The 14,030-nt window shown below is 41.5% G+C and overlaps 1 protein-coding gene across 2 annotated transcripts in view; it reads left to right on the plus strand.

Annotated features, from left to right (window-relative positions):
• The window catches only part of si:ch211-80h18.1 (otolith matrix macromolecule-62), a 29,327-nt gene that overhangs the window by 10,982 nt on the left and 4,315 nt on the right, over positions 1-14,030 (plus strand). The window contains exons 15-31 of one of the 2 annotated variants that reach the window (XM_090227422.1): positions 4,442-4,501; positions 4,647-4,697; positions 4,794-4,850; positions 4,968-5,012; positions 5,116-5,160; positions 5,244-5,291; positions 5,411-5,446; positions 6,389-6,454; positions 6,852-6,890; positions 7,043-7,144; positions 7,233-7,292; positions 7,597-7,674; positions 8,033-8,083; positions 9,072-9,110; positions 9,285-9,356; positions 9,748-9,798; positions 9,984-10,028. In XM_090227422.1, the coding sequence (XP_090083548.1) occupies positions 4,442-4,501; positions 4,647-4,697; positions 4,794-4,850; positions 4,968-5,012; positions 5,116-5,160; positions 5,244-5,291; positions 5,411-5,446; positions 6,389-6,454; positions 6,852-6,890; positions 7,043-7,144; positions 7,233-7,292; positions 7,597-7,674; positions 8,033-8,083; positions 9,072-9,110; positions 9,285-9,356; positions 9,748-9,798; positions 9,984-10,028 (945 nt within the window). 2 annotated transcript variants of the gene reach the window in all.

Below are 14,030 nucleotides of genomic sequence, written 5' to 3' on the forward strand. Positions count from 1 at the left end.
TGGGTTTGATTACAGGCTCAAAATGGCCAGAAACAAATAACTTTTTTCTGAAACTCGTCAGTCTATTCTTGTTCTGAGAAATGAAGGCTATTCCGTGCAAGAAATTGCCAAGAAACTGCAGATCTCGTAAAACACTGTATACTAATCCCTTCACAGAATAGCGCAAACTGGCCCTAACCAGAATAGAAAGAGGAGTGGGAGGCCCCGGTGCACAACTGAGCAAGAGGACAAGTACAGTAGAGTGTGTAGTTTGAGAAACAGACGCCTCAAGTCCTCAACTAGCAGCTTCATTAAATAGTACCCGCAAAACACCAGTCTCAACATCAACAGTGAAGAGGCGACTCCAGGATGCTGGCCTTCTAGGCAGAGTTCCTCTGTCCAGTGTCTGTGTTCTTTTGCCCATCTTAATAGACTGACGAATTTCATTTTGACATTTAGAGCCTGTAATCGAACCCACAAATGCTGATGCTCCAGATACTCAACTAGTCTAAAGAAGGCCAGTTTTATTGCCTCTTTAATCAGCACAACAGTTTACAGCTGTGCTAACATAATTGCAAAAGGGTTGTCTCATGATCAATTAGCCTTTTAAAATGATAGACTTGGATTAGCTAACACAACATGCCATTGGAACACAGGAGTGATGGCTGGTGATAATGGGCCTCTGTACACCTGTGTAGATATTCCATTAAAAATCAGCAATTTTCAGCTACAATAGTCATTTACAACATTAACAATGTCTGCACTATATTTCTGATACATTTTATGTTATTTTAATGGACAACAAAAATATATTTGATTTAAAAAACAAGGACATTTCTAAGTGACCCTACATTTTTTAAAGGTAATGTAGGTCAAATTAAGATCCTACATATGTATGTAATACTTTTACAGGTACAGGTACAGTGGGGCAAAAAAGTATTTAGTCAGCCACCAATTGTGCAAGTTCTCCCACTTAAAAAGATGAGAGAGGCCTGTAATTTTCATCATAGGTACACTTCAACTATGACAGACAAAATGAGAAAAAAAATCCAGAAAATCACATTGTAGGATTTTTTATGAATTTATTTGCAAATTATGGTGGAAAATAAGTATTTGGTCACCTACAAACAAGCAAGATTTCTGGCTCTCACAGACTTGTAACTTCTTCTTTAAGAGGCTCCTCTGTCCTCCACTCATTGTATGTGATAATGGCACCTGTTTGAAGTTGTTATCAGTATAAAAGACACCTGTCCACAACCTCAAACAGTCACCCTCCAAACTCCACTATGGCCAAGATCAAAGAGCTGTCAAAGGACACCAGAAACAAAATTGTAGACCTGCACCAGGCTGGGAAGACTGAATCTGCAATAGGTAAGCAGCTTGGTTTGAAGAAATCAGCTGTGGGAGCAATTATTAGGAAATGGAAGACATACAAGACCACTGATAATCTCCCTCGATCTGGGGCTCCACGCAAGATCTCACCCCGTGGGGTCAAAATGATCACAAGAACGGTGAGCAAAAATCCCAGAACCACACGGGGGGACCTAGTGAATGACCTGCAGAGAGCTGGGACCCAAGTAACAAAGCCTACCATCAGTAACACACTACGCTGCCAGAGACTCAAATCCTGCAGTGCCAGACGTGTCCCCCTGCTTAAGCCAGTACATGTCCAGGCCCGTCTGAAGTTTGCTAGAGAGCATTTGGATGATCCAGAAGAAGATTGGGAGAATGTCATATGGTCAGATGAAACCAAAATATAACTTTTTGGTAAAAACTCAACTCGTCGTGTTTGGAGGACAAAGAATGCTGAGTTGCATCCAAAGAACACCATACTTACTGTGAAGCATGGGCGTGGAAACATCATGCTTTGGGGCTGTTTTTCTGCAAAGGGATCAGGACGACTGATCCGTGTAAAGGAAAGAATGAATGGGGCCATGCATCGTGAGATTTTGAGTGAAATCCTCCTTCCATCAGCAAGGGCATTGAAGATGAAACGTGGCTTTGTCTTTCAGCATGACAATGATCCCAAACACACCGCCCGGGCAACGAAGGAGTTGCTTCGTAAGAAGCATTTCAAGGTCCTGGAGTGGCCTAGCCAGTCTCCAGATCTCAACCCCATAGAAAATCTTTGGAGGGAGTTGAAAGTCCGTGTTGCCCAGCAACAGCCCCAAAACATCACTTCTCTAGAGGAGATCTGCATGGAGGAATGGGCCAAAATACCAGCAACAGTGTGTGAAAACCTTGTGAAGACTTACAGAAAACATTTTACCTCTGCCATTGCCAACAAAGGGTATATAACAAAGTATTGAGATACACTTTTGTTATTGACCAAATACTTATTTTCCACCATAATTTGCAAATAAATTCATAAAAAATCCTACAATGTGATTTTCTGGATTTTTTTTGTCTCATTTTTTCTGTCATGGTTGAAGTGTACCTATGATGAAAATTACAGGCTTCTCTCATCTTTTTAAGTGGGAGAACTTGCACAATTGGTGGCTGACTAAATACTTTTTTTGCCCCACTGTATATTGGTAGCTTTCTTGAATTAATATTTGCACTTGTCTTTTCTTTCTAGCACTGAATTTCTAGCACTGACTTTACTAGCACTGACTTTCCTAGCACTGACTTTACTAGCACTGACTTTACTAGCACTGACTTTCCTAGCACTGACTCTCCTAGGTTTGACTTTACTAGCACTGACTTTACTAGGATTGACTTTACTAGCACTGACTCTCCTAGGATTGACTTTACTAGCACTGACTTTACTAGCATTGACTTTACTAGCACTGACTTTCCTAGCACTGACTTTCCTAGCACTGACTCTCCTAGGATTGACTTTCATAGAACTGACTTTACTAGCACTGACTCTACGAGCACTGACTTTACTAGCACTTACTTTCCTAGCACTAACTTTCCTAGCACAGAATTTCTAGCGCTGACTTTACTAGCGTTGACTTTCTAGTACTGACTTTCCTAGCACTGACTTTCTAGCACTGACTTTACTAGCACTGCATTTCTAGCACTGACTTTACTAGCAATGACTTTCCTAGCACTGAATTTCTAGCACTGACTTTCTTGGCACTGACTTTACGAGCACTGACTTTACTAGCACTGACTTTACGAGCACTGACTTTACTAGCACTGACATTACTAGCACTGACTTTACTAGCACTGACTTTACTAGCACTTACTTTACTAGCACTGACTTTACGAGCACTGACTTTACTAGCACTGACTTTACTAGCACTGACTTTATGAGCTCTGACTTTACTAGCACAGACTTTACTAGCACTGACTTTACGAGCACTGACTTTACGAGCACTGACTTTACTAGCACTGACTTTACTAGCACTGACTTTACGAGCACTGACTTTACTAGCACTTACTTTACTAGCACTGACTTTACGAGCACTGACTTTACTAGCACTGACTTTACTAGCACTGACTTTACGAGCACTGACTTTACGAGCACTGACTTTACTAGCACTTACTTTACTAGCACTGACTTTACGAGCACTTACTTTACTAGCACTGACTTTACGAGCACTGACTTTACGAGCACTGACTTTACTAGCATTGACTTTACTAGCACTGACTTTACGAGCACTGACTTTACTAGCACTGACTTTACTAGCACTGACTTTACGAGCACTGACTTTACTAGCACTGACTTTACTAGCACTGACTTTACAAGCACTGACTTTACTAGCACTGACTTTACGAGCACAGAATTGCTAGCGCTGACTTTACTAGCAAAGACTTTTCTAGCACTAACTTTACTAGCACTGACTTTCTAGCACTGACTTTCCTAGAACAAACTTTCTAGCACTGACTTTCTAGCACTGACTTTCTAGCACTGACTTTCCTAGAACTGACTTTCCTTGAACTGACTTTACTAGCACTGACTTTATTAGCACTGCCTTTCTAGCACTGCCTTTCTAGCACTGACTTTACTAGCACTGACTTTATTAGCACTGCCTTTCTAACACTGACTTTACTAGCACTGACTTTCTAGCACTGACTTTCCAGCACTGACTTTCCAGCACTGACTTTCAAGCACTGACTTTCAAGCACTGACTTTACTAGCACTGCCTTTACTAGCACTGACTTTCAAGCACAGACTTTTCTAGCACTGACTTTCTAGCACTGACTTTCTAGCACTGACTTTACTAGAGCTGACTTTCATAGAACTGACTTTCATAGAGCTGACTTTCCTATCACTGACTTTACTAGCACAGACTTTCCTAGCACTGACATTCTAGCACTGACTTCGCTGATAGCTGCTGTACGGAGGAAAAGTTGTGCTTACTATGACTGTGTTATCATATGTGGTTGTCTTACCTAGCTACTTTAAGATGAATGCACTAACTGTAAATCGCTCTGGATAAGAGGGTCTGCTAAATGACTAAAATGTACATGTAAATATGATTGATAAAGACATCTATTGTATGTGTTTCAGCAAGTGAGACTGAAATAGAGTCGCCTGAGTATGACACACCTGAGTCACCTGAGTTTAATGGTAAATATTTAAATTGTTCTATTTATTTTAGCCACATCATGTACCTGTGAACTGTGAAGAACACAATTATCTTACACTCCTTGGTATAATCCTACAAAGAACAGAAGTGTCATGGTATTTATTGGATCTCAATGTTGTTTCCAAGGTAATGGTCACAAGCTGCTTATTGGAGGAGCAGTAGAAAATGGACATGCAGGTAAGGAGAAGGACTTCATTGCGCTTGATCAAAAAACAAGATGGAGTTTGGCATTTGTAAGGCCATTTTGATTGTCAATGACTTTCTGTGTCTCAGCTATACCTGTAGTCACTGACCTCTTCATTGAGGACACAACTCACATGGATCCCACAGGTAACATCTAGCTGAAAATCCGATAAAGTTGAAGTCATGGGCTTGTTTGTTTAATGATAAGGCAAATGAGTAGACGATGGAATGCCTTGATACTTTTTAATAGGTTCAACATTTCAGGTGCTATGGATCCACTTGGTGCAAGTTCTCACCTGGACAATACAGGTGAGTGTCCAGGTGAGGGTGCTATGTTTCATGCTTGGCTCCTGTCTGGTATATTTACTTGCTTCTACATCATTTCTTCACTTAATTCCGTATTGACATTCAGGTATTATCGACCAATCCAGCCATGACTTCCTCATTGGTTTAATGGGTGAGTGTTTGTATGAACTTATCTTTGATGTTTATTTTTTAGGTATATCAAGTTTGTTCTTGATGAACTGTATGTCGTTCCAGGTGGTGTGGGGGATCCGTATGCTTCTGACATCCATATCGACATCTCAGGTGGGTTTGTCATCATAGCCCTTCTGTGTCTGCTTTCTGTTGGGTCTTTTCTGACCATAAAGCATCTCTGTCTTTCTTTGTTGAATCAAAATATCTAACCAACACTGCTCTGTTGATAGATCACACTGGAATGACTTCTCAATTAGACTCAATAGGTATGTTTCTTCATCCAAGCCTCCCTTAGTCACTTCACTTGTTCCCTTGAAAGAAATGTTACAATGCAACACCTTTGGGAAAGTTACTCTGTGGGAGAGTCCCTCTAATTTATATCAGATTTAAACTATATTTAAACTGGCAAAGACAATGTTATACTACACCTCTAAAGCGTCATTTTATTTAAGTACCTCTCTGTCCGAGGGTTAAAACAGCAAGCCACTAACTCCACTCTGAGAAGTTTATATTCCATATTTTGCTAGTTATCTGTGCTGCTGCAGAGTAAATCACTGTTACAGTTATTCCTGCTTTTGTAATAATTTACTCAAGGAAAACTGCTTTAAATCAGGTTTGATATATATCACTGGCTGTCTGGCGCTCTCTGCTCTCTCTCTCTCTCTCTGCTCTGCTCTCTCTCTGCTCTCTCTCTCTCTCTCTCTCTCTCTCTCTCTCTCTCTCTGCTCTCTCTCTCTCTCTGCTCTCTCTGCTCTCTCTCTCTCTCTCTCTCTCTCTCTCTCTCTGCTCTCTCTCTCTCTCTCTGCTCTCTCTGCTCTCTCTCTCTCTCTCTCTCTCTCTCTGCTCTCTCTCTCTGCTCTCTCTCTCTCTCTCTCTCTCTCTGCTCTCTCTCTCTCTCTGCTCTCTCTCTCTCTGCTCTCTCTCTCTCTCTCTCTCTGCTCTCTCTCTGCTCTCTCTCTCTCTCTCTGCTCTCTCTCTCTGCTCTCTCTCTCTCTCTCTCTGCTCTCTCTCTCTGCTCTCTCTCTCTCTCTCTCTGCTCTCTCTCTCTCTATCTGCTCTCTCTGCTCTCTCTCTCTCTGCTCTCTCTCTCTCTCTGCTCTCTCTCTCTCTCTCTCTCTCTCTCTCTCTCTCTCTGCACTCTCTCTGCTCTCTCTCTCTCTCTCTCTCTGCTCTCTCTCTCTCTGCTCTCTCTCTCTCCTCTCATCCAGCTGTGGGTTCGGGTCCAGGACCGGCGTTGTCATCCAGTAGCAGCCCAGGTCCAGACGTTCCACCAGGTACCTACTGGCACGCCTTTCACCCTCTGCCAGGTCCTGTAAATCACCTCACCCCTCCCTCTTGTGTCGTCCCTCATCCTCGCAGGCTCAGTTCTCTACCTCACCTCGGATAGAGCTCCTCTCAGGCTTAGTTCTCTACCTCACCTCGGATAGAGCTCCTCTCAGTAGCTGTAGCTGTGCATGTGAACTTTGTAGATCTTGACATTGTTTACTTTCGCGGCTTCACTGTAGACTTTATGTCTTGGTGGAGTAGCACCGCCATCCCTGATGAATGGGGTCAGGCATGGCCTTTTAGAGACTCTATTAGGAGGGATGCCGTGCAACAAGAGATGAGGGTTCACATAATCCAATAATTTATCTTCTTTCTTTCTCTGTGTGTCTGATGTTCTTCCGCTAGGCCTTGGAGATCACATAGGTCTAATAAGTGATTTTACAGGTAGGCATTGTGAGCCACAACTATAATCATTATCTAATAAATAGATTATGATTCACAGTTGAACATGTAAACAGTAGTTGTGGGTGAAAGCAAATAGGGTCTGTCAACTAGTTTGTATCTCTGTCCTACTTGTGGTCTCTTTTTATTTGCAGGCCTTACTGACTACTCAGGGCCTGACCATCCATATCTGAACTCAGGTTTCGATGGATCATACCACTCAGCAGGTGATCATGCTGGTCTATCCGATACTACAGGTAAATACACTGAAATAAATCATCATCTCTGTAAGAGAATAGTGACCAAGATGGCATGGAAAAGCTTCATCTCAGTTTTTCTCTCCAGACCACCCAATAGGAGTGATGTCACATACTGATTATTCATCATCGCACATTGACCACCCAGGTAGGATCACACTCAGGACTAAACATAACATACCCCCAAAGGTGATCTTCTGTAGCTCAGTTTATAGAGCATGGTGCTTGCAATGCCAGGATAGTGGGTTTTATTCCCGGGACTGCCCATACGTAAAATGTATGCACGCATGACTGTAAGTTGCTTTGGATAAAAGTGTCTGTTAAATGGCATATATATATTTTGAATTAAATACATTATACTATGAAATATTTCAGAGAGTGGTATTGATGTGTCCAGCTCAGACAGAGGATGGTTAAGATAATGTCAGCATAAATGAACATGTATGTTGCAGGAAATGGTCGTCAAAGCCAGGTTACAGACACACATGGAGGTGATCATGCGGTCAATGATGTGCATCATGATGTAACAGGTATGTCTACCCTAAAGGTACACGGAAGCCAGTAGGCCAAAGCCAGCCTGGGTGCCAGTCTGTTTCTGCTCTCCTGCCAACTCCTAATGGAATTGTCATGCCAAACAATTAAACATTTCGCTTCCAATGACAATGGAGTAGGCAAAAGCAGCAGATCTGGGACCAGGCTAGGACTAGGCTATAACCAGGGGTAGAGTATTTGCACTTGATGGAGCAAAACAAATGCCACATGCATTTTTTGAGAAGCATTGAGGATATATGCTTGACATACTGAAATAATGTGGTCATTTATCCCAATATGCCTAATGCAAAAGCCTGCCAATACAATGGTGTATATGACAGTGTTTTTGCTTTTCAGATCCACCTGGGCAGCAGATTGTGTCTACAGATATAGGCCTACTAGATGCTGGTAACTCAGTGTTTTAATTCTCCATTATTTACAAACTTATTTCAGTGCATTTGTTATTCATAAACACATTTTTTTTGTCTGCTTAGTTGCCTACTGTAAGTGCAAAATAATGGATTGGACCTCAGTTGTGTAAAGCACTTAAGTAAAAATACTTTAAAGTACTACCTAGATAGTTTTTTGGGGTATCTGTACTTTACTTTACTATTTATATTTTGGACAACTTTTACTTTTACTCCATTACATTCCTAATGAAAATATTGTACATTTTACTCCATACATTTTCCCTGACACCCAAAAGTACTTGCTACATTTTGAATGCTTAGCAGGACAGGAAAATGCATGCACTTATCAAGAGAACATCCCTGGTCATCCCTGCTGCCTCTGATCTGGCAGACTCACTAAACACAAATGCTTTTGTAAATTAAGTTGGAGTGTATCCCTGCCTATCCGTAAATTTGTGCCATATGGTTTGCTTAATATGTGAAATGATTTATACTTTTACTTTTGATACTTAAGTATATTTGAGCAATTACATTCACTTTTGATACTTAAGTATAGTTAAAACCAAATAATTTTAGACTTCTACTCAAGTAGTATTTTGCTGGATGACTTTCACTTTTACTTGAGTCAATTTCTATATATCTTTACTATTACTTAAGTATGACAATTGGGTACTTTTTCCACCACTGTTGGACCTGTTCTGGTCTTATGTTATGTCTTGAGCAACAATTGTCTCATAGAACTATAACCTTTGTGGAAAATAAGTGTCATGATGGAAAATAGGCTTCACCAAGGCCAGTGCTGGCTAAATAAATACCTCCATTAAAAACGGTCCAGGGATGAAAATTCCCAGGACGTCTATCTGTCAGAGTAAAGTGTTCTATGCTTATTTTCACACAGGAAAAATATACTTAAAAAAAAAGTATTTCCAAAATGTTAGCCATCACCTCTCACCACTCAGCTTTTCTTCCTCCCTTATTTCCTGCAGGTGAGCACGGCGTCGTCTCTCACCACGACGACATGGGAGGTGAGTCCTACAAAAAATAGAATCAATGATAGGCCTACATTTAATTTGCCGAGTTAAACATTTCTGAAGGCATCACTTTTTACAATGTTGTTGTAATAGTGTTGCAACAATGTTTCATCATGAGAGCTCACGCTGTAATTTCGCGGGTTGAGTTCTAATTTCGTGGTTCTTCAGCTGTTACAGACGGGGTCGCTGTTCAGCATCATGATGACGTTCACACCGTCAGCCCTCAAACAGATACCACAGGTAAGCCACCACCTTGAAATCCTACAGTGAGCTTTCGGGAAATTGGTAGAATTTGGCTAGGCCTACTAATGTGTTTCTATGAGCAGGGCTGTCTGACATGGCCACACAACATCCCTCTACAGATAGAACACCCTGTTGACTTTGACTGCTTATACTTTGTATACTATACATGTTAAAATATGCACTATGCAGGTCCCTGGATAAATACAGGTTAATTGCATTTTTAAAAAATGCATAACTCGCTCCGCCACTTCGTGTCGCCCAAAAAGTTACATGTTGCAGCTTTAAGTTACTGATAATGGAGAAAATAAATCAATAGTTTACCTTCACAAGTAGAGTCTGAAATATTCTGTGCACAGGTACAATGATACAGGTGTCAATGTGTGAACAGGTGTGGCAGAAGAACTTGTAACCAGCTCACATACACAGATAGATATCACTGGTAAGGGTTTGAAGTGTACGTTTCTGTTTACTATATATTGTAAACATTTACAAGATCAAACAAGAACATCCCATTACAACACTGGGTGACATCTAATAAAACATATTTAGTAGGCTATTCAAACAAATGGATATTCAATGAAGTTCATCTAACATAGTAACTCATGTGTTTCTCCCTCTCCCTAGCACTTGGGGCGAACGTGTACAGCTCCAGCGCACCAGGGACGCCCGGTAGGCTACGCACTTGTCTGATGATCAAGCATTCCTTCTCTAACCTGCATATTTTTAGAGCTGACACACTGCTTGCCGCTGCTTCGCTAGTTACGCCAAAATAAATGTAACACTCAGTGCAGAGCCGGCTGAGCTGGGGCCAGCCTGAGGAGGGGCAGGCAGTAAGGAGAAATAAAGCTGTCACTAACACAGAGCATATTGTGGGAAACAGCATTCAACCACACATTTTTTAGATTTTCTCTGGAACAGTGTTCTGGAGTAGCTTAGAAAAGTCTAGAATAGGTACACAATCCAAGTAATATATATATACAGTACCAGTCAAAAGTTGGGACATCTACTCATTCCAGGGTTTTTCTTTATTGTTTTATTATTTTCTACATTGTAGAACAATAGTGAAGACATCAAAACTATGAAATAACACATTTGTTACACAAATCAAAATATATTTTATATTTGAGATTCTTTAAAGTAGCCAACATTTGCCTTGATGACAGCTTTGCACACTCTTGGCATTCTCTCAACCAGCGTCATGAGGTAGTCACCTAGAATGCATTTCAATTAACAGATGCGCCTTGTCAAAAGTACATTTGTGGAATTTCTTTCCTTCTTAATGCATTTGAGCCAATCATTTGTGAAGGTCAGTCAATCCAGAAAATTTGAGGACCTTCACAGGAAAGGAAGACCCAGAGTTACCTCTGATGCAGAAGACAAGTTCATTAGAGTTACCAGCCTCAGAAATAGCTGACCAAATAAATGCTTCATAGAGTTCAAATAACAGACACATCTCAACATCAACTGTTCAGAGACTGCGTGAATCAGGCCTTCACGCTGGTCGAATAGCTGCAAAGAAACCACTGCTAAAGACATCAATAAGAAGAAGACGTGCTTGGGCCAAGAAACACATGCAATGGACATTAGATCGCTGGAAATCTGTCCTTTGGTCTGATGAATCCAAATTTGACATTTTTTGGTTCCAACCGCCGTGTCTTTGTGAGACACAGAGTAGGTGAACGGATGATCTCCGCATGTGTGGTTCCCACCGTGAAGCATGTAGGCGGAGGTGTGATGGTGTCGGGGTGCTTTGCTGGTGACGCCATCTGTGATTTATTTAGAATTCAAGGCACACTTAACCAGCATGGCTACCAAAGAATTCTGCAGCGATATGCCATCCCTTAGTGGGACAATCATTTGTTTTTTAACAGGACAATGACTCAACACACCTCCAGGCTGTGTAAGGGCTATTTGACCAAGAAGGAGAGTGATGGAGTGCTGCATCAGATGACCTGGCCTCCAAAATTACCTGGCCTCAACCCAATTGAGATGGTTTGGGATGAATTGGACTGCAGAGTGAATGAAAATTAGCCAACAAGTGCTCAGCATATGTGGGAACTCCTTCAAGACTGTTGGAAATGCATTCCAGATTAAACTGGTTGATAGAATGCCACGAGTGTGCAAAGCTTCCATCAAGGCAAAGTGTGGCTACTTTGAAGAATCTCAAATATAAAATATATTTAGATTTGTTTAATTGGTTACATTGGTTACTACATGATTCCATATGTGTTATTTCATAGTTGTGATGTCTTCACTATTCTACAGCCTAATTCTAAATGGATTAAATTGTTATTTTTCCACATCAATCTACACACAATACCCCATAATGACAAAGCAAAAAAGCACATTTTTTTTGCAAATGTATAAAAAACACAAAACTGAAATATCACATTTACATAACTATTCAGACCCTTTACTCAGTACTTTGTTGAAGCACTTCTGGCAGCGTTTACAGCCTGGAGTCTTCTTGGGTATGACGCTACAAGCTTGGCACACCTGTATTTAGGGAGTTTCTCCCATTATTCTCTGCAGATCCTCTCAAGCACTTTCAGGTTGGATGGGGAGCATTGCTGCACAGCTTTTTTTCCAGGTCTCTCCAGAGATGTTTGATCGGGTTCATGTCCGGACTCTGGCTGGGCCACTCAAGGACCAGACTGAGGTCCTGAGCGCTCTAGAGCAGGTTTTCATCAAGGATCTCTTTGTACTTTGCTTCGTTCATCTTTCCCTCAATCCTGACTAGTCTCCCAGTCCCTGCCGCTGAAATGGTGCCAGGTTTCCTCCAGACGTTACACTTGGCATTAAGGCCAAAGAGTTTAATCTTGGTTTCATCAGACCAGAGAATCTTGTTTTTCATGGTCTGAGTTCTTTAGGTGCCTTTTGGCAAACTCCAAGTGGGCTGTCATGTGCCTTTTACTGAGAAGTGGCTTCCGTCTGGCCACTCTACCAAAAAAAGCCTGATTGGTGGAGTGCTGCAGAGATGGTTATCCTACTGGAAGGTTCTCCCATCTCCACAGAGTAACTCTGGACCTCTGTCAGAGTGACCATCGGGTTCTTGGTCACTTCCCTGACCAAGCCCCTTCTCCCCCAATTGCTCAGTTTGGCCAGGCGGCTCGCTCTAGGAGGAGTCTTGGTGATTCCAAAATTCTTCCATTTAACAATGATGGAGACCACTGTGTTCTTGAGGACCTTCAATGCTGCGGAAATGTTTTGGTACCCTTCCCCAGATCTGTGTCTCGTCACAATCCTGTCTCTGAGCTCTACGGACAATTCCTTCGACATCATGGCTTGGTTTTTGCTCTGACATGGACTGACAACTGTGGGACCTTATATAGACAAGTGTGTGCCTTTCCAAGGCATGTCCAACCAATTTAATTTATGACAGGTGGACTCCAATCAAGTTGTAGAAACATCTCAACGATGATCAATGGAAACAGGATGCACCTGAGCTCAATTTATGAGTCTCATAGCAAAGGTTCTGAATACTTCCGTAATAAGAAATGTCTGTTTTTTATTTTTTATACATTTGCAAAACTATCCAAACCTGTTTCCACTTCGTCATTATGGGGTATTGTGTGTAGACTGATGAGGATTTTTATTTTATTTAATACATTTTAGAATAAGGCTTTAACGTAACAAAATAAATATACATAGTGTAACAGTGTAATATCCCCTCTTATTTGAAACAGGGTTAGATGAGGTGGCTTTGACCAGTGGACTCTTAAACTCTACAGTTTCATTTTAACCAATGACATAATACTCACATGATTCACTCACACACATACAGTGGGGCAAAAAAGTATTTAGTCAGCCACCAATTGTGCAAGTTCTCCCACTTAAAAAGATGAGAGAGGCCTGTAATTTTCATCATAGGTACACTTCAACTATGACAGACAAAATGAGAAGAAAAAAAATCCAGAAAATCACATTGTAGGATTTTTAATGAATTTATTTGCAAATTATGGTGGAAAATTAGTATTTGGTCACCTACAAACAAGCAAGATTCCTGGCTCTCACAGACCTGTTACTTCTTCTTTAAGAGCCTCCTCTGTCCTCCACTCATTACCTGTATTAATGGCACCTGTTTGAACTTGTTATCAGTATAAAAGACACCTGTCCACAACCTCAAACAGTCACACTCCAAACTCCACTATGGCCAAGACCAAAGAGCTGTCAAAGGACACCAGATACAAAATTGTAGACCTGCACCAGGCTGGGAAGACTGAATCTGCAATAGGTAAGCAGCTTGGTTTGAAGAAATCAACTGTGGGAGCAATTATTAGGAAATGGAAGACATACGAGACCACTGATAATATCCCTCGATCTGGGGCTCCACGCAAGATCTCACCCCGTGGGGTCAAAGTGATCACAAGAACGGTGAGCAAAAATCCCAGAACCACACGGGGGGGACCTAGTGAATGACCTGCAGCGAGCTGGGACCAAAGTAACAAAGTCTACCATCAGTAACACACTACGCCGCCAGGGACTCAAATCCTGCAGTGCCAGACGTGTCCCCCTGCTTAAGCCAGTACATGTCCAGGCCCGTCTGAAGTTTGCTAGAGAGCATTTGGATGATCCAGAAGAAGATTGAGAGAATGTCATATGGTCAGATGAAACCAAAATATAACTTTTTGGTAAAAACTCAACTCGTCGTGTTTGGAGGACAAAGAATGC

Source organism: Oncorhynchus mykiss, chromosome 30 (genome assembly GCF_057628025.1).
Source record: "Oncorhynchus mykiss isolate SJ-2025 chromosome 30, ASM5762802v1, whole genome shotgun sequence".
Lineage (NCBI taxonomy): Eukaryota > Metazoa > Chordata > Actinopteri > Salmoniformes > Salmonidae > Oncorhynchus > Oncorhynchus mykiss.